Raw genomic sequence first — 27108 nt, forward strand, 5'->3', positions numbered from 1 at the left:
TGGAAATTCATTAATTATGAATCAGAATAGGCTTTTAAAATAAAACCACAGAGCTTTGCTCCTCTAACCATGGGAATATTTTTGGTTTTTTTTCCCCTTTTTGTTGGTAGGAGATAGTCAAGTTTACATTACAGTATACAAACGTACCATTTCATGCTTCAGAGTCCATGCTTCCACCAGCAGACCGTTTTATGTAGTCAGTGTCAATGTATTTGAGGGTTTCTGAACTGTCAGAATGAAAGAGGAATCTAGGTAAGATGGCATAACTTTTCTTACCTTGTGCTAGACTTAGCACCTAGCAAAACTTTCTGCAGGTTTTGTCCTGTGGAAACTGGCATCAGTACAAAGTGAGTTTGGGCCATGAAATAGAATATGTAGAACCTATCCAAATAAATTAATAGTTATGAAGGCAAAATGCTTAACCTGTACAAAAACAGAAATCAATTGTATTTTATCAATATGTAGGTGTATGTAGGTGTGGTTTTCTTTCTTCCTGCAGTGGTCAGAGTCATCATAATATGTCCATATCCTCAGCTACTTCATGGAGGTTAGAACCTGAAAGATGATTTAGTGGGCTGTAATTCTTGGATTTTGATTTCGGCCAAATGTAAACTGTGGGGGAAGAAAAAGTTACCACAATGTCTGAGTAGACTGTTCTTGTAAAGCAGCTTACTGCTTCATTAAAGTGGATTCTGCAAATTCTTCTTTCTGGAGACACTGTTCCCAAATTTGCAAGATTCTAGAAAATTGGGATACTAAATAATAGAATTATAAAGTGTTTGGAATTGAAAGAGACTACTAGGAATTATTAAATTAAAAATTCACAGGAAAACTGAAGGTTTTTCTTTTCAGTTGTTTTTCTGGTTTTGGGTTGTTTTTTTTTTGTTTTTGTTTTTTTTTTTTTTGTCTACAAGTCACATTGCAGCTCTTATAGCTGCAGGGACAAAATCTTAATAAACCTACTCTCCTTTTACTCAGCCCAAAAGTAGCTGAATCACTCAAATATTTAGAGTTCCCAGAACCAAACTTTTAAGAATAAATGTTCCCCTCTAAGTAATTGTTTCCATTATTAATTCCAGTTATGCTCTGGTTGGCATATGCTCAGTCACTTGTGCTGGAGACTTAGAGCCTAAGTGATAGATAGGGCTGTGCTCCTCCTCTGCCTTTTCTGTATGGTGTACATAATGACATATGGGACAGTGTACTGTCTCGCTGTTGGTTCCTCTATCTCAGTTGTTCTTTTTCTCTGTGGCTTTTATGACAAGTGATCTTTTAGTTTTATTGATGTATGCTCCTCCCTTTATTTCAAACTATTTTCCTTCGTGCTTTTTGTTGTTGCTGTTATTTTTGTCTCTTGTCTGTCATGACTCTTTCAGCTAAGCCAAGCTTAAGCTAGGTTTTCAGTTGTATTTTAAGTTCCCTGTATGGAATGGGAACACAAAGAGATGCTGTTTTTTAGGGATTGTAGTTTCAAATCTCACTGGAAGATAAAGAAGGGCTTGCAGCATGATTTTGTACATATTCATCAGGTCAGTCTGAAGTCTAGGAAGTCTCAGGCACTGTGGACTCAGGAGAGCCCAAATATAAGGTCTGTGTGTCAAAATCAAGGTTTTGTTTCAGTCATTCCTTTATGCAGCAGCCACCATGATATGATTTGTTTCAGTTACGTTCCAGCGGGCTGCATGGCTCTAACAGAAGCTATTTTGTGTGAAGATGTAATGGTCTGCTCAACAGCCATGGGCATCTCAGAGAAAAATCTTCAGTGGTAAAATGATTAGAATCACATATCTGGAAAACAACACTAAGATTTCTGGGGCATTTTCAACCGAGAGCAGAAACATCTGATGAGTCATGCATGCTGTTTTGGCAGCTATCTGTATAAGCATATAGTTGCCTGTAATTACCCTAGTAACTGGCTAATGGGTGCCAGACCCCAAATCCACATTTTATTTTATCATTTTTGCCTGCTGATCTGCTGTTCCTTACCTTCCAGGCAGTCTTCACATGAGAATCTCTTCTGGCAAGAAATTAATTAGCTTATAGCAGTAAAATAATCAATTATTCCTCGTTGCTATTCAGTTTCAAAGAGAAACAGAGAGTGGAGGCTTATCTTGGATTTACTGAATGCTTTAGTTTCAAAATTGTAGGTCGTTATGGTAGCCTTGTGCCGTGTTATTTGACTTAGCACTTAAGTTTTTAGTGAAGCTTGGTCATTGTAATATGAAATGCATTTGAGACTGTTGGTCTTCAGGACTGTTGTGACAACAGTTGGTACTTTTTGAGACCAGGAATCATTCTTCTCCTCTTCCTAGGTGATTGGTGAAGGAAAGAGAAGCTCCCTTGATTTAGGTTTTTGGCACCCTGTGAATGACTATGGCAGCTGTAGTCTCTCTGGGTATGAGAAGGAAGTTTCAGAAGTCACATCTCTGTGTATACTTTCAGTGGGACAAATCTGGATCTGTTCTTTAACAGAGCTTACTCATTCAAGAATTGTTTCAGATTTCCTGATGATACCTACTTTGTCTTTCCTGTCCTGCGATGAGCAGGGGAAAGCTTACTTGATACTTCCGCAACATATGGCTGATGCTGTACTTATCAATATTTAGCACCTTGAGAATATTACTTAATTGTATTACCTGTTACTTTCCCACTATTTATTCAAAAGATGTTTGCAGTCATCTAAGAAAATATTTAATTTATTGCAGGTACAAAAGCATAACTTTAGACTACAGTCATGACATTGAATGAGGAGGGTAGGTGGGCAATCAAAATTAGCAAAATTACTAAATTAAAAAAGCTTGATGGTGTAAGTGATAACCTCACTTAGTTTCCATGTGTGTTAACAGCTTTCTCAAACTTTGTTGAATTTCCTTCTGCTATTTTGTTACTTGCTGATTGCTCTGCATATCTCTAATAGATCTAATGTCATTTCAATTAAAATGTTCTTGCTGTAAGCAATTATTGCCCCAAATGCCAGTGCTATGCTTTTCATTTTGCTCTTTCTGTTGCAATTTGATAAAATACATTAAAGTACTTACAGTTGATGCTGATTTTTCAGTTTTTGAGACTTTAATTAGAACAATTGTGTTTTAAGTTCTTTTGTGAGCAACTGTGATTACTTTGAAATGATTTTATGTGGCTCGTTCACTTCTAGTGTATAAGAGTATAAGCTTGTCATATAATCACTTTTCAATTTTGAAGCAGAAAAACTGCCACTGTTTTTATTTCACTTCTGAATAACACGATTATTTGTTTCTCAAATCAGACCCAGGCCATATCTTTTTAAAGGAGATCATAAATACCCAACTCTCAAAGAGGATGGCCCAGTTGTTGTTCTTTATGCAGAAATGGGTACAAGAGATTTTGTTAAATTCCACAAAATTTTATCTGAAAAGGCTCAAAAGGAGGAAATTGTTTATGTTCTCCGCCATTATGTTCAGGTATGCAGTTCAAGTTAACATTGATTCAGTCAGCTGTTTACATTCTATCTTTATGTTTTTTGGGTTTTTTTGTAAACATGCTTTATACATTTGTTTTTGCATGTGCCTAAATTATGTGTACCACGTGTGCAAGTTCTGATTTAGAATTATAGAATCGTAGTGACCAAGACTGGAAAAGACCTTTGAGATCATCCAGTCCAACCATCTACCCATCACCAGTATTTCCCACTAAACCACGTCCCTCAGAGGAACATCTCAACATTTCTTGAACACCTCCAGGGTTGGTGACTCTACCACCTCCATTCCAGCCCATTCCAGTGCCTGATCACTCTCTTGGAGAAGAGAGTATTTCTTAACATCCAAACTGAATCTCCCCTGGTGCAACTTGAGGTTATTCCCTCTAGTCTTGTTGCTAATTACATGGGAGAAGAGGCCAACCTCCACCTCACTACAACCTCCTTATTTTTCAGTTCTCACTGAGACTGATAATCCCTCACTTTTTTCAGTAAGTGCCAGGAGAAGGAGTGTTGAAAGAAGAGATACAGTCTTTCTGGTTTTTTTTTTTTGTTTGTTTTGTTTTTTCTTTTGCAAGAACCTCCAAAACTGCTTAGAGAATGCAGTGCTCTCTGCATTGAGATTTGCTTAGAAGACCAGTAGAGAAAGCCCCAATCCTGCTGGAGTTTTGACTTGTGGGCTGGAGAAGCCTCAATACAAAATGTTTCTTAGAAATTGCAAACTAAAACTGAAGGGCTTTCAAGAAATTCTTGTTGTGCATTTGAAAAACCCTTTTGCGAAGAGGGTTTTCCTACGTTTTGGGTGAATTAGGACACTTTCAGAAATAACTATGAGTAATTACCCTGTTGAATGTCAAACTTCCACTCCAAAGTTAGAAAGCCCTGTTCTTATTGATAAAACTGGCAACAAGTTTTTATCAGTAATACCTTGATACAGGTTTCTTAACTCTTATATTTTGATGATACCAGCCTGATGCAGAAAAAGGCAATTTCCTCCTAGCATTCTAAAGTCTGGCAAAATTACAACAAGATGCAAATTGTTTAATATATTAATTGTAAGGCATCAATAATTGTAGAGAGTGCTACCAGCTCTACTTGTTTCAATATTTCTAATAATACGTGAAGGGATTACAATTTTGACAGCCTTTCTGTGGTCTGCAGGCGATAAAACAAGTCCTTTCCTTCTATTTCTAACGTTCTCAATGCTATCAGTGTGCTTTGCGTGATTTTTTTTTATCTAGTATTTTGTGCTTTGAATCATAAATTGAAATATGAATTTAAGTTACAACTTTCATAACATCTTAAAGTGACAGTATTACATATTGCTAATCTTCTGTGGAGACAGTTTTTTAAGTTATGTTTTTTGTTCTGTTAAAATAATATCATCAAACAGAAACCAAGTTCCAGAAAAATGTATTTATCTGGATATGGTGTAGAACTTGCAATAAAGAGCACAGAATACAAAGCAGTAGATGACACACAGGTTAAAGGTATGTTGTGGTGGGTTGTGTTTTTTTTTTTTTTCCATTTATGGTATCCTATCAGAGATATTATTGAAATATTCTATCATTTATAGCTATAAAATCAGTAATCTTTTGAAGGTTATACTTAATTTCTTTTTACACAATGAAGGCTCAGACATTAAGAACTAAGGCATTAAAATGCATAAAACGTGGAAGCATTGTAAACAGCAGTGCTTAGGATATAGCTCACTGCTTAACCTACAGTTATTGATATCTGTTGCTGTACTTCATAATGTACCCCGTTCTTTTTCCTTTCAATAACTGCAAAACTGTTTAACCTTTGATCTTCAATTATTTTGTGTCTACTGGTCTCTCTGATGAGGTGATTACCACAGTGTCTACACATTAGTGTTTGGGGAATGATTTTTTTCTAAATTAGTTTTTGATTTTTCTAATTCCTAACATAATTCCACATTCTTCTACAGGCAGGCTGGTTCATACAATATATTCATACAATACATATATTGGTGGTAATAATAAATGTTACTTTGTGTTGAAATGAGGCATACACCAGTGAAAACTGTAGCTGTAGCATTCTGACAAAGAGAAATTACTTTGTGTGGAAATCTGCAAGATTTAAAGAAACTTACAGTTACCTCTCTTTTGGCAAGACTATGGTTTGATAACCTTTGAGTCACTTCAGAAATAGATTCATTTTTCTTAAAGGAAACCAACTGTTCTCTAGCATGGTCCTATGTTGGAGATTTCAAGCACTTTAAAGTCAATTTTTTTTTTTAAACCTGATATTAGTTGGCTAATAAGAGTTGTACCTTACCACTCAATCAAATTGAGAAATGACTTCTATGGGAATTGAACTATTTAACCATAGCAGTTTAATTTATATTGAAATTCTAAACATTAGATGAACTAAATTTAAAAAACAATTTGAATGTTGGTATGTTCTGTATAGTGATTAATTCTGGTGCCAAAAATATGAATGCAAAGATATAAATCTAATTGAAATTATGTCTGGGAGTGACAGGTTTCTGACTGCATGTTTCTTTTAACAGTTTTATAGTTAGCAAGAATTATATATCAGTATACTTAAGTAACTTTTTTGTTTTGTATTGCATATATGTGCTGTGTGTTCAGTAACAAATGACACCAAAAAAGAGGAAGATGATGAGGAGGAGGAAAGTGATGTCCAAGGATTCCTCTTTGCCAGATTAAAGTGAGTTGTCGTAAGTTATAATGAAACTCTTGTGTTTGTTTCTGGAACATGAACCAAAAAATATATATATGTTTTACAGAAGAAGGGAAATTTATGTTGAAAATTATTTTATTCACTATGGCTGAAAATTCTGATTAATTCTTTTTTCTATGTCTTGTGAGTGTAAAGATGCAGCCATTGTTTAGGCTATTCATTTCAATTTATTGCTTTTAGCCTTCTAGTTTTCTTCAAATGAATGCAATAAACTATTTTCAAAGGCAGAAATTCCCTCTGAGTTACAACACCTTAGATACAGTCATGAAAACTTGGTGTGGTTTCAGAATGGATAGTCATTAATTTCTTGGGTTTAAGGGGTGATGTATTTGTTTGTTAATTTGTGTTCTGTTCTTGCAGGAACTTCTGTTTCCAAGTTACAATCTGTTAGTCCAATTGATAGATGAAATTGGATACTACAATCCTATTGAGATCTGTGGGCTGTTTCTGATCTTCTGTTGATTGATTCATTTCATGATTACAACCATCAAAAGTGCTTCTCTTTTCCTGAAGCAGGATCGTTGGTCGTCTTTAGTGTCATTTTCTCTTATCTATTAAAGCAAAAAGTAAACTTGTAGATATTTTCACCAAACTGTGCAGCTTCCCACTGTTTTGATCTGCCGGTGCTAAATTCTTAAGAGCCCATCCCTTCTACCGTTTTTAAGATAAACGCATTGAGATAGAAGTGCAAGCTTCCTTATCACTTCTTATATCTGTAGAGACCTTTTGCAGGCTATAGCTGATACTTATGGCATATTTTTATCTGAGCTTTTTCTTCGTAGATTGTGCTAAGTTTAGCTATACTTAGCCTGTTTGTGTTGCGCCGCGGCCGATTTGTGAAGCTGTCAGATAATTACTCAGACTTTCTGGTGGTGTTTCTAAGGGTCTCATTTTTTCCCTTTTTCATAGCAGAGATGCAAGAGATGTGACAAGAATCTTTAGATTGTCCCTCAGTTATAGCCATGCCAAAACTTATTCTTTTCTTAGCTGAAAGTGGAATAGTTATCTTTCTAAGGTGTTATAACTTCTGCTTATATCCATAACTGTTTGGTTATGCAAAATAACGTAATTCATTGCCATGTGATAATACATATCCAGAGAAGGACAGCTTTTTGAAGGTGGCTTTATGTGTGCCCAATCTTCTGTTCACATTGATCTGTAGCATAAATAATTGGCAGAAACGAAGTAGCAAGCATCAATATTCAATCTTGATTGTAGCTTGTAGCTAGATCTAATTACTCAATTGCCTTTCATTCACTGAAGAGCAGAGGGTCTGAACAGAAAAAAAATTATCCGTATAAATTATCAAGGAAAACTGTTAAAACAGTAATTAAAAAGTTCAAAACTAAAAGTGCTAATTCACAGAGGAATTTATAAGAATACAAGCCATGTTTGTCATTTCTACTTGTATAATTTCTGTTACAAGTAAGAAAAAAGAGGATTTTTTTTCTTTGCTTCCCTTTTCCGTTAAGTGTGCTTTCCTTGAGGAACCTAGATTTTATTTTAATCCCAGAACAGCAATCTTCATATGTGAATTATCTTTTTCCTATAAAGGGCAACATCCCTTTAGAAGAAGCATCTAACAGCTAAAAAAGATTAGTTGGGGAAGGGACACAAAATTATTTGTGAAACTTCTTTGTATATATAGTGAAATATGAAATATTATGGAAATTAGTCTCAATGCTTTAAATATATGGTTTTTAGCTACTTTTTCCTTCTTGTTCTATAATCTCGTAGAAGAGTATTGAGAAATTTTAAGGAGATTGATTGTCATTGGAGAGTGTTTTGTCCCAGGCTGAAGTTTTGCTTTTAAAGCTTCTTTGCGCAACTGTGTTTTGGAAATTGATCATAGAATCACCAAGGTTGAAAAAGACCTCCAAGATCACCCAGACCAACTCTCCATTTATCACCAATATTTCCCCACTAAACCATGTCCCTCAGTACAACATCTAAATGTTTCTTGAACCCCTCCAGGGCTGGTGACTCCACCACCTCCCTGGGCAGCCCATACCTGAGCATCATCACTCTTTTGGAGAAGTTTTTCCAAACGTCCAACTTGAATATCTCCTGGTGCAACCTGAGGCCATTCCCTCTAGTCCTAATGCTGGTTACATGGGAGAAGAGGCTAATCCCCACTTCGTCACAACCTCCCTCCAGGTAGTTATAGAGAGCAATACAGTCTCCCCTGAGCCTCCTCATCTCCAGACCAAATAATCCCAGCTCCCTCAGACACTATTCATAAGACTTGTGCTCCAGACCCCTCACCAGCTTCAGTGCCCTTCTGTGGACACACTCCAGGGCCTCAATGTCTTTCTTGTATTGAGGGGCCCAAAAGTGAACACAGTGCTCAAGGTGTGGCTTCACCAGAGCTGAGTACAGAGGTACGATGACCTCTCTGCTCCTGCTGGAAGCACTATTTCTGATACAACCCATGATGCCATTGGCCTTCCTTATTTCGTGGGCACGCTGCTGGCTCATGTTCAGCCGAGTGTCGACCAACACCCCCGGGTCCTTTTCTTCCACACAGTGTTCCCAAGCCTGTAGTGTTGCCTCGGGCTGCTGTGGCCAAAGTGCAGGACTCAGCACTTGGTCTTGTTGAACTTCATCCCACTGGCCTCAGCCCAGCAATCCAGCCTGTCCAGATCCCTCTGTAAAGCCTTGCTACCCCCAAGCAGGCACTTCCTGCCAACTTGGTATAATCTGCAAAGTTACTGAGGGTGCACTCAGTGCCCTCATCTGAGTCATCAGTAAAGATATTGAATAGGAAAGGCCCCAATACCGACCCCTGGAGATCGCCACTGATTTATCTGCATTCACCAGGTAGTCAAACTTTTGGGCAGCCGTGCTTGTCTTCAAGTCTGACTAGTGACTTGTGCGCTCAGTAGCTTGATTTTTGGCAGTGATGTTAATTTATAAAAGATACTCTCTTTCCTGGCATTCTCATTCCCTACAGCCAGTGGCTTGCTTATGTATTTCATGGGTAATAAAACAAGCTGTGTGTTACTGCACAATTCTGGTTGATCTGCAGAGTTAATATACCATTAGGCATGTGTTATGCTGTAGTAAACTAACTGTACAGTTTAGTTTATAACATCTTTCAGTTTCATACAGTAGATAAAATCAGACATTAATAGATGTCATTAATTTTATCTTCATTTTAAAATGTTTTGGTATAGACGATTGCATCCTGATCTGAAAAATAATCTGAAAGAGTTTAAAAAACATCTAATTGAAACTAATAACAGCATGGAACCACTAAAGGTTTGGGAATTACAAGGTATGTAGCATAGTTTTCTATATTAGCACAGTGCTGTCTATTTTCTTTTGTTATGTTGATGTATCAGTATTTTAATAAAAAAAGTTAAAAAGAAGCATATAGTTTCATTAAAAACAGTACTATATCAAGTATTTAAAATATTATGTTACTTCTTATGCTAGTGTTTTGTGATAGAAATTGGAGGAACATTGAATTAATTTTACATGATGCAGAACCATAACTAGATTTATTGATTTCAAACACAGAAATTAAATTGCAGTTTTCTGCCGGACATGTTATCTCAGTTGTTAAATTTAGTCAGCTTTGATCTCTTTAGTGTCTACCTTCAAAAGCAAGTATAAGGTCTCTGTTTAGTGGTTGCCTTTTCTGTGATGGTGCTGTATAAACAGAAATGAAATTGGAGCTGCAATCCAAACAGCCAGCTCATACAAGTGTTGAAATTATTCAGGCTGGGATGCTGTTTGTTCAGTGCCAGAAAAATTGGTACTGGCTCATGATGAGTACATTCAGGACCTTTTCAGTTGAGGTCTTCTGCCCTTTCTTTGTACGTTGCATTGATATTTTTCATCCTGACATGATTGTTTTCTCTAGTTCGTTCTCAGTAGCTAATGATACTAGATGTGTTAGTGTCTCAGCTACTCTCTGGTTTCTTTTATTTAGCCTCCAAGTAAGAATTTAACCAAATTTAACCAAAACTCCTTCAGCTGTAGGGCAAGCTTCCATTGATAAGTGACCCTAAACACCATTCAAGAATCCAATTTGAGCCATATGTTTTAGATAAGTAATTAGATTTGCTATTCATAGTGAAAAACGATGCAGTGTATTGATGGGATATTCCCTTTAATAACTCATTATTTTATCTGTGTGAGCACCCTCTTGATCTCTAGTGCTTCATTAGCTTTCAAAGCATACTGTTGAGATCTAATTTAAGCTCAGGCTCATCTTTTCCCCAAGGTGTCCTACACTGCTCTTTCAGCTGTGTTGAGTGCCAAAACAGGGAGGTCTTTAAATAGTAGTCCCTGACAAGATAAAACCAAGAAAGTACAAAGACATACCTGCTTTCCTCAAGGGATTTGAATATTTGTACTCTAAGATGTTCAGCATTAGATGGAAAAGATTAGTAATTTTGAAGGATTATGCAAGGCTTTTAAGTATGTATCCCAAGTGCACAGCAGAAGAGGCATTGCTGCCTGTAGTAGCAATAACAACTAGATATTGGTTCACTTGATCACACCTCATGTGGCTGTTGAAAGAAATCTGAAATGTTGTTTTAGAAAACAGTGATCTCATTATTGGAAGTATTGTTATGAAATTTTAAAGTGATGAAAGTAAAGTAATGAAAGTACTATTAAGAAATTTCTAGTTAACTATCCGCCTCTCAAACTCACCTTCTCATCCCACTAACGTGTACCTTATATCAGGCTATCAATACTGACTTCTTATATTTATCTTATCTGTTCCCTGAGGTCCTGGAGCTGTAAAGATCTTTTTCGTAGTTGCAGTTACAGGCTGCAGTAGGTTGGTCCATATCTGCATTTGAACATGATACACTTGTAATACTGATGTAATACCATGAATTATATGTTGGTTGTTGTTTTTTTTCAGTATGTTTTTGTAAAACTTAGAAATTGCATTTATATTTTGCTCAAGATGCCCATACAGAAGTTCTTTGGGAAGCCCCGATTTTGGTACTTCCAGCTTCTTAGGTGTTTGTCTTTTCAACCTTCGTAATCTTGTAAAATGTCTAATTGAAACATTAGAAAAAATAATATGTGTATATGGAAAGGTTTTCTGATTGTAGGCAGTATTGATACTACCAGTGATTTTTTCCAGATCTTAGTTTTCAAGCAGCTGCTCGAATTATGTCTACCCCTGCTTATGATGCCTTAAAGGTGATGAAAGACATAGCTCAGAACTTCCCAATAAGAGCCAGGTATGATACTTCAGTTTGTTTTTCAAATACTGTTTTTATGTTTGTGTTTGAATTTAATAACAGTAATTCCGATTTATACCCAGATTCTGCAGTCAGCTATTCATGTTTTGTGGGTTGCTAGATGCATTCCAGAGAGTTTCATTGAGTAGATAATAACTCCTGGGAGAATTCGTGATTGGTCTCTTAAATGTTTTCCATCTGCTGCATGAGATACCATGGAGACATCCTGATTCTTCTTGCGCTTGTGGTTGAAGGCCTAGTCCTCTTGGCTTTTAGTGGAATTATATTTTTGCAGATGCAAAGTTCTGTTGAATTAATATCAGATCTAGCTGCAGTAAGAGTAGGCTAAGTTCTGTTAATTTCGTAGGAGATCGACCCACACTGGTTCTAAGTACAACATTGTTTATTAGATATGGTCCTAGCTTCTGTATGTTAGAATTTTTACTGGGGAACATCTGTCTTCCACCACAAATTAGTTAACAAAAGATCATGGTAAATGTTAAATAGATTAATAACAATTTCCTCTGTGCTAATATTAAAGATTGCCCTTCCTACAAGGCAATTGTACTGCAACTGAGAAATGTTTTTCTCTACATTTAATAAATTCTTCACGTAATTGTATCAGCGCTATTTGCTTGAAGTACTGAATTAAAGATGATGCTAAATATGGTTTTTAACTCAGCATGCTTTCACATTTTATGACTCTTGTTTAACTATCATATAATGTTTCAATGTCATCGCTGATTTTCTGTTAGCGAAAATCTACACTGTAATAGAAGAAAAATAAGTTTTAAAATGCCTGAAGCATAATTATTGTAAAATGGTAAGGTACGAGTTTACACTTAGATTACCAACTAGAAAATGCAGCTTTTCATTACAAGTTAGTGGAAATGTATACATAATGTTCAACGTTATGTATGTTGAACTCCAAGGTCAGTTCTGTTCTTTAAAGTACAGGAGAGAAGACAGTATGAAGTAGTCTAGGTGGCATTCTGGTCACTGATTTCAAAAGCCATAAATTATGTCCCACTCCAACTCCCAGTGTCTGTTTGTGACACTGGAGAACAATTTACCTACTCTTCAGATGTTTTTTTTCTGTTTTTCTGGGGAAAAATAGAGACTTTAGATCTACTAAAAGGGGAGTTGCAGTTCCTGCTGTGTATAACTTACTGTTATCGTTAACGTGAAAGATTATAAATATTTAAATAATTTAAAAAATTTGTAGGTCTCCATTGACAACAGTCTTAAAGGGGTACTGTCTAAAAGCAGTGCCCAAAAATTATTTTACATTCCACATAGTTTAGATACAAAATTGCCCATTCTTTCATTATGCAAATTTTGGTTTGAAAATGGTGTGTAAAAATTTTAGAACTATAGTTATGAAAATAAAAATTCAATATTATATGTTCCTTAAAAATTGGATGATTCTCTAGGCCATAAAAATTAATATGCCATCCCCTGGAAGTTTCTTCCACTTTCTGTTTTATAACCTGCATTTCTGTGTCAGTTGAAATGGGTTTTGCAAAATATCATCATATGTAGACAGTGTAACAAACGGTACAATTCATGTTGACATTTTGGTAAGATTTGATAAGATAATTTATAGCTTTGATGTGTTATTTATGTCTCATAAATATCTGTTGTTTATAATTCCTGTTACTGTATTCTTAATACTCTTAAGTCATAAGCAATAATCATAAGCAACAAGTCATTAAGGTTACCCTCCACGGACTACTGATAATAATGTATCTGATGAGTTTTGACTGTTCTGTAGCACTGTCTTTCATATCACAGTTTGAGGTTACACCTTTCCATGTCAGACAATTTTGAGCTAAGTATAGGCTTGTATACATACAGTTCCTTCCTGACCCTCTACTGCCATTTCATCTCATGTTCCAGAAGGGATTCATGGGTAACATAAAGAACCTACCAGAATTTTTAGAGGGGGTCAGTGGAAAAAAAAACTTACATAGAGAAGGATAACCTGTGATGAGTTTTGTAATACTTGCAAACAAAACAAGGAAATCACATTGTTTGCTCTTAACAAGCCTCCTTGATCACTTGAATTTTTGTTTAAATTAAACTGATCTTATGCATTATTTCTGACATACTGTAAAGACTATATAGAGTTTATTAACAAGATCTGTTAAACAATTTTTGTTTTTTGGAAGGAGTGGAAGTGAGGGTTTGTAATATTAAATAACTGTTTTGCTACCACGAGTATTGAAGTTGACTTAGAATCATTCTGTTTAGTAAACTTTCAGATTTAAAATGACTTCAGTTTTTCTTTAAGCCCCATCCACATTGCCTAAAACATACACAATTATGTGTATTATTAGTGTGCGTGAGGGGGAAATACGTAGGCAATAGAATACGTATTTTAGCACTTCTTAGGGGAATCACATTCAGATTAATATGGCTCGGGGCTTCCTAAAATCTGATGAGATTATTTTGCCTCTAGGTGTACTTTACCCTAGTCTAATAGTGATGAACTTACACCTTGTGGCAGGTGAAGGTAAAGCAGTCTTGAAAAGTAAATAAGATAAATCAGAGGATTGTCTCTTAAAAGTAGAATGGCTAAGAAAACTAAATTTTCAACTGTTTGTGAATACTCAACATTTTCTTAATTAATAAATCTCTTTTCTAATCTCTCAGCTAATTTTAAAGTACTCATTTGTTGCATATGTTTTTGCAAAAGAAAAGGCAAAGCATCAGATTGTGTCCTTGGTCACCTGTGCTCTAACACTGATTAGCAAAGAGTTACTGACATAACTTAAAATACACAAATTTGACATTTATATAGATAATGTTTTAGATGATCAGACAACTTCCTTTTTTTATAATATACATACAATTTTCCAGAAAGGCAAGAGGAAAGATTGGAAAGATTGAAAGTTGTGTTAAAAAAAAGAAAAAAAGTTATAATATTATGTAAACAAAACTTAGCGTAAATTTGAAACTTAGGTTAACTAGAGTAACACAGGAGAAGATATTTGTTTTGAAAACAAGACACAAGACTATGCATTGAGACTTTTTGTCTCAATTATAGCATTTTTCAATTCAGTACATTAAATATGCTATTAAAATAATTCTGCATTAATTTATTTTTAAAAAGAAAACATTTTGAGTGTTGCCGGTATTTTATTTTTACAGATCATTGACCAGAGTGCCTGTCGACAAACAAATGAGAAATGAAATAGAAGAAAATCAGAAGGTTTGCTTTTATTTCTTCCAGTACCCATTTGAGTTACTATCATATTGCTGCATTTGGACATTTGTATGAGTGCAGCAACTTTCACATGGTTTCTTAAAGAGCAGAAAAGTTACCATCTTTGATTAAATAAATAATATTGAAATTCTTATTTTTTTATTTTTTTATTTCCTGCTGTTCTTGGTACTTTTGCCTTTCCCCCTTTCTGCTTTGCAGAATTAGGCAAGGACAAACAGTTTTTATGGAACACTGTCTTCAGTCTTATATTGCATGCTATGATAGCAGTTAATCTTCTCTAGCAGTTGGTGTTGAATCTAGGTCTGCTGTTCATGTTACAGTTAGGGCATGCCAGTTTTGAGCTTTCCCCATTCCTGGAGGCATGTATACAACTCTTCTGCAGGGTATATTGAACATCATCTGTGATAAATGGTGGATTTATTTTCATCCTTGCTGCACTGCATCTTTTGTTCATTGTATCACATGAATAATCATTTGTGTGTTTTGACTGATCTGAGGTCAATGCTAAGGTGCTACTTTGCATTTTCTGTCTAAGAACAGAGTTTAGATTTGTTGTTTCAAGTGCAGTATTAAACAGTAGCCATCATGCTTTTAGATCTGGTCTCGAAAATGACAGGTCATCATTCCTTTGTTTCTAGCAAATCCTGTAAAGACCTGGTTGTTTTTGTATCACTGGGCCATGTATACACTGTCCTTGACAGGATGGCATATCCACGTACTTAATTGTTCTTTAGATTAATATTTATTACCCAGTTTTAGTTGATATTGCTATTGATTTGACGTGTTGTTAAGCAGTGCACTCAAGTGGCTATTTCCTGTCAAAGAGGGAGAGTGGTGGACAAACCCTGTAAGTAGGTTTGAAAAATCTGATTTCTTGTATGTGCCAATTAAGCTCTGAGTAGGCAATATTCCGCTGATTTTCAGTCTGTGACTTTTGTTGGTCAGAACATGTGTTTTTGTATGATGTTAAGACCAACCAACCAGTACAGCGATGGAGTTTTTTTCTTACTTAAGGTACTCTTGAACTTTTGCAACTTCTTTTGCGACTTTTTCACTTTCTTGGGCCCTTCAGCTTTTTTGTGCCCAACATGTTTTTTTGATTCTTGGACAGATTATGCATTTCGGTGTTTTCTCTGAGATCTCTGGGTGAGCTTAGCATTATGAAGACTTCTTGCTTCTTACACTAGTAAGAAGTTTTATAGCTTTTACTCATGGAAGCAACTCAGTATCTACACCCTGCTCCATGGCTTTCAGTGTACATCTAAGACATGCATTTTTCTGTATGTCTTTGTTGTTAAGGGCATAGTCGGGATAAAGCAAAACAGAGCCCTGTCATAGTTACTCCAGAGTATATGAATGTTAAGGTCAGAGTATATGAATGTCTCCAGAGTATATGAATGATCAGGTCCTTCCATGTTGCTTGATGAAGTCTTTACAGTGTCTTGCTTCAAGTACAGCTTGAAGCAACACAACACAAAAACCAGAAACAACTTCTTAGGCAAGAACAACTTCTCTACCTCAAAAATGTAGTAAAATTAAACATATACCAGGAATTAAAATGGCTGTTACTACTAAATATCAGGACTAGGCAAGTAACTAAGATTTGGTTTGGAAAGGAGATACCTAAACTTAGACACAGCTGTATTGTTATCTAAACTCATGTTATAACAGTGAAGATGCAGTCAGTGGACATCAAAACAATTCAGCTCACTCAGTAGTTGTTTTGTGGGTGTGACTGAGTTGCCTACACTTCTGATTTCTGATGTCATTTGAGATGCCACAGGGCATCTGAGTTAGCCACACAGGTCTGGGGAGCATAATACGGGGACATCCATTGTCCATGACCTGTACTTTCCAGTCTGAACGCTTCATCTTGAAACCTTGCGGTGACTCAAATGACATTGGAAATCTTTGTGGTTAGGTGAATCACTTTTATGATTCCATAGACTGTATTGAATACTTTAACTGTAATAGAATCTTAGGTACATAAGTTTATGTTCCGTACTACATTGTACTTGAGACTACAGGTCTTTACACAGCTAAAAACTAAAATATGTTGAATAAAAGTAGGGAAACTTCCTGAACACTGCACAATAAATTGGCATGTGCATTCTTGAACTCTAGTACATCCATCTAGCAGCAGGAGAGATATGATCTCATGCTGTGAGTAACTGAGTGATTCCCTCTCAAGATAATGAAAGTTGAATAGTAAATGTAATGGGAGAAAATAAAGGTATTAAAAGTTGAAAGGCATGTGATGATTTAGGTGTAATTAGTTGATATCTAACTAAAAAATTGACAAAGAACCGTTATATATATATAAAGAATAAAGAAGAACCTGTTAAACAAAACATCCAGTGCAATCATTTGCTGACAATTTTGCAAGAAAATAGTGTATGGGTATTATGGGCATTAAATTCTAGTCCTGGATGGCTAAATACTCCTATCAATGTTTGTAAAGGCAGATGGATGATCTGAACACTCAAATGCCTAGCATCAAAATTATGTAATATGTCTCAGCTATGATTCAGCTCAGTTCTTCTACAGTGATACTGAAGGATTTGAAAACCTTTCAGAGTCCCATTTCAACATCTAGTGGCTGATACTTTGTTCTTGTATTTATTTTGCTAAGTTAATGTATGTATGACCTAAATCAGCCAGTTGTGGTCTTATCGATATCTCTGTTAATCATAGAATCATCAAGGTAGGAAAAGACCTCCACAATCATTTAGTCCAGCTGTCCACCTACCGCCAATATTTCTGCATTAAACCATGTTCCTTAGTACAACATTTAAATGTTTATTTTCTTGAACACATCAAGCACTTCCCTGGGAAGCCCATTCCAGTGCCTAACCACTCTTCTGGAGAAGAAATTTTTCCAAACGTCCAACCTGAACCCCCCCCCCCTTGGTGCAATTTGAGGCCATTCTCTCTTGTCCTAATGCTGGTTACATGGGAGAAGAGGCTAATCCCCACTTCGTCACAACCTCCCTCCAGGTAGTTATAGAGAGCGATACAGTCTCCCCTGAGCCTTCTCTTCTCCAGACTGAACAATCCCGGTTCCCTCAGCAGCCCCTCATAAGACTTGTGCTCCAGACCCCTCACCAGCTTCATTTCTCTTCTCTGGAAATACTCCAGGGCCTCAGTGTCTTTCTTGTACTGAGGGGCCCAAAAGTGAACACGGTACTCAAGATGTGGCTTCATCAGAGCTGAGTACAGAGGGTTTCTCACCTCCATGCTCCTGCTGGAAGCACTATTTCTGATACAAGCCACGATGCCATTGGCCTTCTTGGTCACCTTGGCACACTGCTGGCTCATGGTTAGCCAAATGTTGACCAACACCTTTTCTTCCAGCCACTCTGCCCCAAGCCTCTAGCGTTGCCTGGGGTTGTTGTGGCCAAAGTGCAGGACCTGGGACTTGGTCTTGTTGAACTTCATCACACTGGCCTCACCCCAGCTATCCAGCCTGTCCAGATCCTTCTGTAGGACCTTACTGCCTGCAGGCAGATTGATGCTTCCTGCGAACTTGGTGTCATCTGCAAATTTACTGAGGGTGCACTTAGTATCCTCATCTGGGTCATCAGTAAAGATATTGAATAGGACAGGCCCCAATACTGACCCCAGGGGAACACTGCTCATGACCAGTCGCCAGCTGGATATGACTCCATCCACCACCACTCTCTGGGCCCAGCCCTCTAGCAAGTCCTTTACCCAGCAAAGAGTGTATCTGTCCAGGCCATGGGCTGCCAGCTTCTCCAGGAGAGTACTGTGGGAACGTGTCGAAGGCTTTGCTAAAGTCTAGGTAGGTTATGTCTACAGCCTTTCCCTAATCTACCAGGCAGATCAGTCAGTCATAAAAGGAAATAAGATTGGTCTGGAAGGACATGCCCTTCATGAAGCCATGCTGGCTGTACCCGATCCCCTGTTTGTCCTGCACATGCTGAGTGATCTCTCTCAAGATGCTCTGCTCCATTAGCTTACCTGACACCAGGGTCAGGCTGACAGGCCCATAGTTCCCCAGATCCTCCTTCCAACTGTTCTTGTAGATGGGAGTCACACTGGCAAGCCTCCAGTCCTTTGGAACCTCTCAGGTTGACCAGGAAAGCTGACAGATGATGGAAAGCAGTTTGGCAATCACCTCCACCAACTCCCTCAGCACTCTCAGGTGGATCCAACCTTGCCTTATGGACTTGGGGCAGTCCAGGTGGAGTAGCAGGTGTTCCCACCTGAATTGGGCTCCCCATCCCAGACTTCCAGGTCAGGGGATGGAGTACCCTGAAGATAATTGGTATGACTTTTAAAGACAGGTGTAAAGTAGTCATTGAGAACCTCAGCCTTTTTGTTATCCTCAGTAGTCACGTTCACCACCACATCCAGTGGAGGATGGGGATTCTTCTTAGGACAATATGAGTATCAGGGCTTAGAGGGGTGAGCAGGAGATTCTCAGTAATGGTAAGAGATTTCTCAGACTGAGTGTTGATTTCAGGGCTTCAAGGAGAGGGCCTGTTCTATCTGCCTGGCTTTTCTCACAGGACCTGAGTAAGGGCCCTGAAATATGCTGATAACATTTTGTGGAACTGGAATCCTCCTTATGTTTGCTGTCCTTTCCTTACAACTCTGGTATTAAAACCATGATCAGAATTAGATTTGCTGACTACATAGACAATTCACGATAAGCAGGAATAATATACACAGCATGACCTGCTTGGTCTAAGCGTGCTTTTCTTGAAAGTGCGTTGTTCTTTTAATCAACAAGTGAAAGCTAGATGGGAAAAAAAGAAGACTATTTTTTTCCTGCCTATTAACAACACTTTCCAGTCCTCTGTTAGGAATTAAGACAGATGTGGAAATGTGATAGCTCCTCATGGTGTGAATTGGAATAAACTGCTGTTGTTGCTCCTGTTACTTATCTTGCTACAGCCACTGTTGTTAGTTTGAACAGCATGGTGCATCGCTGCTTTCTGAAAAAAAAAAATGATAAGGCAGTCCTTACTCACTAAAAACTTCTTTCTTCATGTGTTTGTTTAATTATTGTGGAGTTTTTTCTTCTTTGGAAAGCAAGGATATGCCATCCATTTCTGATCTACGGTTTTTTTCAAGGTACCTTTGATAAATGAGATGGTACGCTTCTAGTCTGTCTTTACTATCTTTCCCTGAGTTGCTACTGCACATTTTTTGAATACTAAAAGATTTTAAGGAAGCTGGTTTCTAGGAAAGGACTGAAGGCCACATGTAGGGTCTCCGTTTAGTCTCCATTTGGAATTTAATGGATTTTAGGAGGAATATTCTTGGGGTAATTTTTCAAAAAATTCTGAGCTATATTTTTGTATTTGTGTGTAGTTTCACTTTCGGTTGGCAGACTTTGAGAATACGTACAAGTACAAACACTGTAGGTTGTTTTGGGGGGCTTTTGCAACTGTTTTCATTTGTATTTGCTTAAGCATTGAAAACGTGGAGGTATGCTTTCTGTATTTTTACTAATAACATTCAGATAAAAGAAGTTACTGTGCTGAAGAGATTTAATGTTTCTGTTTTGTAAGATTCCTTACAGTTTTGTACAGATGTCTGTGTGTGTGTGTTAGTGTTGACATATACCTAAATAATTAGCAGTACTTTTTGTTTTTAAGCACCTTCATGAAACACTTGGAATCCAACCTGGTGAAGCACGTTTATTTCTCAATGGCCTTCATATTGACCTGGATTTTCATGATCCATTTAGGTAAGAGGGTACATTTGGCTTGAAAGTTACAGAATTACAAAGAATACTGGAGTTGTGCTTATGGTGATAAATAATCTAATCTGTTGCTCTTCGGGAACCAGGAAGTATTCCAGAAGAGAGTTTTGCTTTGAATATGAGCATTGCGGAAGAAATTGAAGAGAGTATTTTTTCTACAAATGTGTTTTCTGTTACTTATGTATAATTTTATGTCTTCCCGTGTAAAATTAATTTGGAAATGGAAGGAATTCAACATGTATGCATACAAAGCTGGGAAGAACACTTCTGAAAAATAAATAAAATGCTGTCTCATCTTCATTTCATAAGATTCAGGAAAAAAAATAGGTATTACATTCAGCTTAAAGATAGCCTGGATTATTTCAGGCATGTTAGTGAGTCTGTGTCTGGAATTTTTTTTTCCAATGAATTGTGTTATTCTGGTCCAGTATACTTTTTTTGGCTTAAAAAAATCTTTTTGCAGTTTGTGTAATTACAATATAATTATATTTCCTATGATTTGCCTTTTTCTATCTAAGCATGCTTAAAACTTGTGGGCATTTTCCATTCTTTGTGTTGTCAACAGCGGGATGGACATGACTACTTCAAAATCATCTTTGGTGGCTTTTACTGTTGATAAATCTGCTGATACCAAGACAGAAGGGTGTTTTTTTTCTTTTTTTCATGTTCCTAATATTTGTCAGTCTACAGTTCTTATTTTTTATTTTCCCACTCACAATGTCTTCTCCATCACGGAGATCCATAAACTTTCTTGATTCTAGCATTTATATTTGTTGTTTTTTTTTTTAACTTACCTTTTTTTCTCAGCCAGAGTTTTGAGGTAGAGTCAGTTGCATCTTTTTTTTTTTTTAATAATGATGCAAATAATAGTAGGCATATTAAAATGATAATTCTAAGTTTAATTTCAGTATAGTTTAGAAGAAACTTCTCAGAATAGAGAAAACTCAGAATGAAGCGGAAATGAAGACATTTGTAAAATCTGTGTTCTAGCAAGCATTTCAGGCTTGTTTCTGTTACCATATTGAATTTTCAAATTCTAACGAATATTACAGAGTCTTTTGGGGGCTTTCTTCACATCATCTTAGCGATGTCTTTCCTCCTCACCATTTTCGTGGTTCTACTATGATGCAGACATAGGCCTTGCTTGTGTCTCTGTGGATTGCTGCCTATCTCCATGCCTGCAAAGCTGCTTCTTAGAGTATCCACTCTTGTGTTTCTGCCTCAGCCAGGACAACACAACAAGCAGCCTTCCAGTCTGCTGTCCTACCATGTCTTCTTAAAGATAAAGAAAATTCGTCCGTGTAAAATAAATGCAAATAAACAAGAGTTGTATGATCTGTTATATATCTTCAACATATTTCAAAATAGAATTATATGTGCAGTGTTATGAATAGACTTTGGTTTTTACAGTGACAGTAGGAGAATATAAGGATTATTTTTAATGCTAAAAGTAAACCTTTCCTTAACAGTCTTTGAAATATTTTTCCTTTTTATGCCTTGACAAGATTTCTATACAGACATTATGCATTTTGTTTTCCTGAAAAAGTATCTTAGAGACTCTTAAACTGGAAGGGAAAGTAATGCATGGCCTTCATGAACTTGGAATCCAAGAGGAAGTTCTGAGTAAATTTATGAGATTGCATATACATCCAGCAGATAACAGCTATGCGCTAGATATTCGTCACTCTTCAATAATAGTGAGTATTTAAACAATTATTTATTTACATATTATATGTCTTTTAACCCTCTGTATGATAGGTCTTGGTTTTTTGTTGTGTTTTTTTTTTTAATATTACGCATAAAAACGTTTTTGAGGGTGGAATCTCTTCAGTGTATTTTAGGATTTATTTTCTCTAGTGTATATTGTATTAAAATTGTAAGGTGTAGAATGCTTAAAAGCAAATAAGACTGTCTCAAAGAGTAGTTGCAAGTCATAGGAGAACTTGACTTAGAAGCAACTGGTCTTGGTATGTAACCTCTTTGTATTATGGAAGACTGCAAAACGTACTTTACAAACAGGATAAGTGAATTGTGGAGAACATAGACGTCTTGCTCACAGTTGTCCAATGTCGAACTTCTCAAAGGTTGTCAAAGTTCTTAGTTTTCAAAACAAAAGTTATATGCAAATAGAAAGGCACTAAAATATGAATTTTCTTCACCTGAAAGAAGCCTGTCTCTCTGTTTTGTTTGCCAATTATAGATAGTTTGCACAGAAAATGGTATAAGAGCAGTACACAGTAATTAATAATAATGTGAAAGAGAACGGAACAAGGGAAACCGTATTTTTAGAGACGTACAAAAAAGGACTGTAACTGACAATATATTAATTACTTAGTTATTCTGATATATAGTAAGTGCTACAGCAGGTGATAGATAAATATTGTATGTTTTTCAGTGTGGTTATGTTCTGTTACACGCATACCTGTGTTATTAGTTGTTATGACCTTTGTGTTGCAGAAGTACTTTTCACACTTGAAATACTGTTTTTATTTGCATTTTGATACAGAGAACAAGATATCTTTTTTCCTCTTCCTTTCATAATTAGTTTTATAATGTAATGCAAATTAAAAAATGAAGTGTTATTGAAAATAAAGGATCTATTATTCTTACGAGCTATTTTCTGTTACTAATTAAAAAAAAAGAGGGTAAGTGATTTTACTTTTTCCGGATTTTCTGTGTATTTCAGTACAGCTTTATACATGCATATTTTAACCATTAGGTAAAGTTTTTTTTTTAATGGTTGGCTTTTTTGTTTTAGTGGATTAATAACATAGAAAAAGACCGCAGCTACATTACATGGCCTGCAAGCTATCAGGAACTGCTAAAACCCACATTTCCTGGAGTTATACCACAGATTAGACGCAATTTATATAATCTGGTAAGTTTGGAGAACTTGATTTTTTGCACAGCATATGTATTGCTATATGCACAGACAGTTTATTGAAAAATTCACATACTTTGTGGGCCTGCTGACTGTGCAGTCAGTCATGTGTGATTATTAACCTGATTTATAGAAGCATTGTTTGTTTTATGTACTGACTGCAGCAGATTTTTGGTACTTTATTTATATGAAATTATCTCAGAATTATAATTAATATTACATTCTACAAAAAGTGTTTCCTGGCAACCTGGACTTCTTTTCTAATCATGATTTAAGTATATGTACCTTGGTACATTTTGTGTATATTTGGTCATGGATAATAGCCAAAGGACAATAATGTTCAAAGATAGAGGAGATATGCAGTACTACATCTTCAAATTAAATTCCTCAAAATATGTAAGAGTAAAGGGTCTTAAGTGACTACCCTAAAAGTGGAGTTCAAAAGCCTGCTTACTGTAACAGTTGTGTGTTTTTTGTCATAGGATCATAGAATTGTTTGAGTTGGAAGGACCCTTAAAGGTGATCTAGTCTAGCTCCCCTGCAATGAACTGGGACACCTACAGCTAGATCAGGGTGCTCAGAGCAACAGCAAATTATTTTTACATCTGGCTGATTTCCCACGACAGTTAACTTGTGAATGTCAAACTGAGATTAGTTAATTGAGAAATTCTTTACTGTAGTTGCTGACACAGAAAGCAGTATTTTAATTCCACATTTATTTATTAGTTTACGGAGGAAAATAAATAATGAGCTACTTCCACATGATGAATAAAGCATCAATTACTTAATTTGTGTTTTTCGATTAATGCTAGGGTACAATGAGTGCTTACCTAGGAAAAACATTATATATAATTTCCTTTAAAATAGCACAAAATGAATATTATTTTGGGGAGTGGGGATAGTTCTTATGATTCGTGCTCCCTTCTGCATTATTGTAATACTTGGAACTTCGTGACAACACTTTTTTTTTCTTCCCAAAGGACATTTGCTGAGTGCACTGCAAAGCATAGTTTCTACTCACTGATTGAACCAAATATCAGTATTTCATTTGTTTCCTCCCCATAAAATTAATAGTTTTATTCCTTTTATGCTCTACAACATCTAACTTGTGCACTCTTTTGCCAGGAGCTCTTCATTGCTACATATAGATAATTCCCAATTATCAATTTATTTTCTTCACAGAACGTTACTGAGTGAAGATAGTGGTAACTTGTCCATGTTTTAGAGGTGGTGAGCTCAGGTACAGAAAGATTAGGTTCAGAGGCATACTAATGGTAAAGGTCTTGTAGCCTGTTTTTTCCTCTTGTATGTATCATTCTGTATGAGTTAGTAAGTTAAGGAAGCAGCTATTGCAGATTTAAATTAAAGTAATTACAAAAGGAATTTGTATGAAGCTCGGTGTATTAAAAGAAAACCAAAGGACAAGCAATATGGTTAAAGAATGCATGTTTGTAATGAAGCACTAGCTGTGTATAATATATATTGCATGTGTATTCAAAGTTACATGTTAGTATAGATGTATGTAACAGCTATATTATAGAAATCTACAACATATCATTTAACTATAATCTCAGGGGGAGTGTTCCAATTTTTTTAAATTAGTGTGCTGCATTTTAGCTGCTCTAACAAAATCAGACTTGAATGCAAAGCTGGATAAATAAAGTAAACGAATGTGATAGTTAAATCTCTGTAAGTATAATCTATCCATGCAGACAAATCCCAGCTTTAGATTTGTTGTGTGCCTAAAAGATTATTTTATACTTCAAACTCCAACAAGTTAAACAGTGAATACAAGTCTATGTGAGATAGAAGAATTTCTTCCAGTGTTCCTCTTTTTTAATTAAAGTTTTATGTCAGCATATTCTGTTTACTTGTTTTAGTTTGGTTTTCATGACAGAAGAGAGTTAGTTGCAAGTAGAAATAGAAAAATTAGCATTAGATCCTTTTAATTAAGTGTAATTTTTTTAAAAAAGTGACTCAATATTTCCTCCAGATTCATTAAGTCTGAAGTTTTCTTCTTTCTTACTCTTAATGTTTTCTTACAATGAACGTTATAAGAAATTGAAAATAGTGGGAGTGCCCAGCTTTGAAATAAACATAAAGAAAAAATATTGGTCTATAATATCTTTTCTCCTAATAGGTACTTTTCCTTGATCCTGTCCAAGAAGATACAGACGATTATATGAAACTAGTGGAATTATTCTATCATCATAATGTACCACTTCGGTAAGGAAAACCTGAAAGTAGAAAGTCTTAAAGCTGCTTTCCTTTCTTCATCTTCTGTTCTACTAGGCAAAGATGTGAATTCAAATGAAGTCCAATGCCAGAGCATTCTAATAAGCCATTATTTTTTTGCTACTTGTGTTAAGCCTGCTGAAGTATTAAGAATTCTTAAGCAAATAATTTGCAAGAGATTATATACCTGACTGTGTGGAAGATGTACTGCAAACAGGTGATAAAAAGTTATGTTCTCAAATACTCCTGCTGGATGCCCATATGAAATTGCATTCTAAGCAAAATAAATATCCTGTAAGAAGGCAGATAATTGGTAAAAACACAATTTGAGGGCATTTTTGTTTGTTTGTTTTAGGTCTTTGAATTGTGTTTGCTTTGTGTAATTTTGTTGTTACAAAAATATCTAAAGACCAAACTAAGATTGACCTCAGCAAGTTTTGAATTTCTAGAAATTAGTCATCCAAGTCTGAACAAGGAATCACCTGAGAGAAGGAGATGCTTTCCAGCTGTTCTGATGCCAACTTTATGAGAAAACGAATTGTTCTTTGAAGCATCTGCTTTCTCAGGTTATGAAAGGGTGCCCAAACTAGGTCCAAAGTTCAGCAAGATGAACTCCACGTTAAGTATTTAAAATCTTCCAATGAAATAGCTTTTGTTCTCCCAGTAAATTACAGGATCTAAAATTTTAAGTTGCCTTTAAACTTTTACTATTTCTGATTGTTTTTAGGCACCTTCTTTATCGTTATTTGGTGACCAAAAAAAGTAAGAGAGCAGATATTAATTATCTGTGCATCTCTGTCAGTATCTGCTTCAGTCCTTGAGAAGAACATATCACAGAACCTGATTTGCCTTTTCTGGAACAAAACAGCATAAGAGCAGCCAAATGGGGTCAGACTAAAGGAAAGTTTAGATCCGTCTGTCTGTGAAAGGCCAAAAGCTGCTTCCTAAGTAAGAACCAGTCAACTTAGTGTTTTGCCTGAATATTTTCACAGCCTTCATACATTTGGAGATCAAAGAATTTCAGACCTAGATGCAGTTTCTGACTGTTAGCAACCCTCAGTGCATAAACTTTTCTGTTTCCCTCTTGAATTCATGTACTAGAATGTGTATGAAATTGATGTTTTTTTTTTAAATGGGTGGACTTTTTTTTTCTTTGTAGAATTGGATTTGTTTTCATTTTAAATACAAGAGAAGAAATTGACGGAAATGAAGATGCTGGAATAGCTCTCTGGAGAACTTTTAATTACGTTGCAGAGGAATCTGACACCTTTCAAGCCACTACCTGCATAATTAATGTTAGTTTATTTTACAAGAAGTCTGTTTTTTAAAACTGGTTACTTGTCTATATAGTGAGGATTTTGCTGCCTTGTGTCAACATGATACATTTGCATTTACTTTACATGGAAACAAATTATTAAAAAGTGCGTAATGTTAATTTACTACATAATTATTTGAAAAAAGTATTTTCCGTCTCTGGAAACCAACATTCATGTCGTTTTAGCTATCTATAGGCTTCTTTCAAGAAAGTAAAGAAGTAGACGTGTATCTTACGTATGTGGAGAAATAGAAAAATGATTTGAAAAATCATTATGGAAATGTGGAAAAGTGATTCTGTAGTATTTTTGGTAATGTCTTGTA

General features: G+C 35.9%; 1 protein-coding gene across 3 annotated transcripts in view; it reads left to right on the top strand.

Annotated features, from left to right (window-relative positions):
* Nucleotides 1–27108, top strand: part of UGGT2 (UDP-glucose glycoprotein glucosyltransferase 2) — a 78786-nt gene that overhangs the window by 10509 nt on the left and 41169 nt on the right. For all 3 annotated transcript variants that reach the window (XM_021416552.1, XM_021416569.1, XM_021416561.1), the window contains exons 5-15: nt 3266–3440; nt 4848–4944; nt 6070–6148; nt 9358–9458; nt 11292–11391; nt 14545–14605; nt 20248–20339; nt 21901–22051; nt 23113–23232; nt 25376–25461; nt 26630–26765. In XM_021416552.1, coding sequence (XP_021272227.1) covers nt 3266–3440; nt 4848–4944; nt 6070–6148; nt 9358–9458; nt 11292–11391; nt 14545–14605; nt 20248–20339; nt 21901–22051; nt 23113–23232; nt 25376–25461; nt 26630–26765 — 1198 coding nt within the window. The remainder of the gene's footprint in view (nt 1–3265; nt 3441–4847; nt 4945–6069; nt 6149–9357; nt 9459–11291; nt 11392–14544; nt 14606–20247; nt 20340–21900; nt 22052–23112; nt 23233–25375; nt 25462–26629; nt 26766–27108) is intronic.

This window comes from Numida meleagris, chromosome 1 (assembly GCF_002078875.1).
Source record: "Numida meleagris isolate 19003 breed g44 Domestic line chromosome 1, NumMel1.0, whole genome shotgun sequence".
NCBI classification, from domain to species: Eukaryota; Metazoa; Chordata; class Aves; order Galliformes; family Numididae; genus Numida; species Numida meleagris.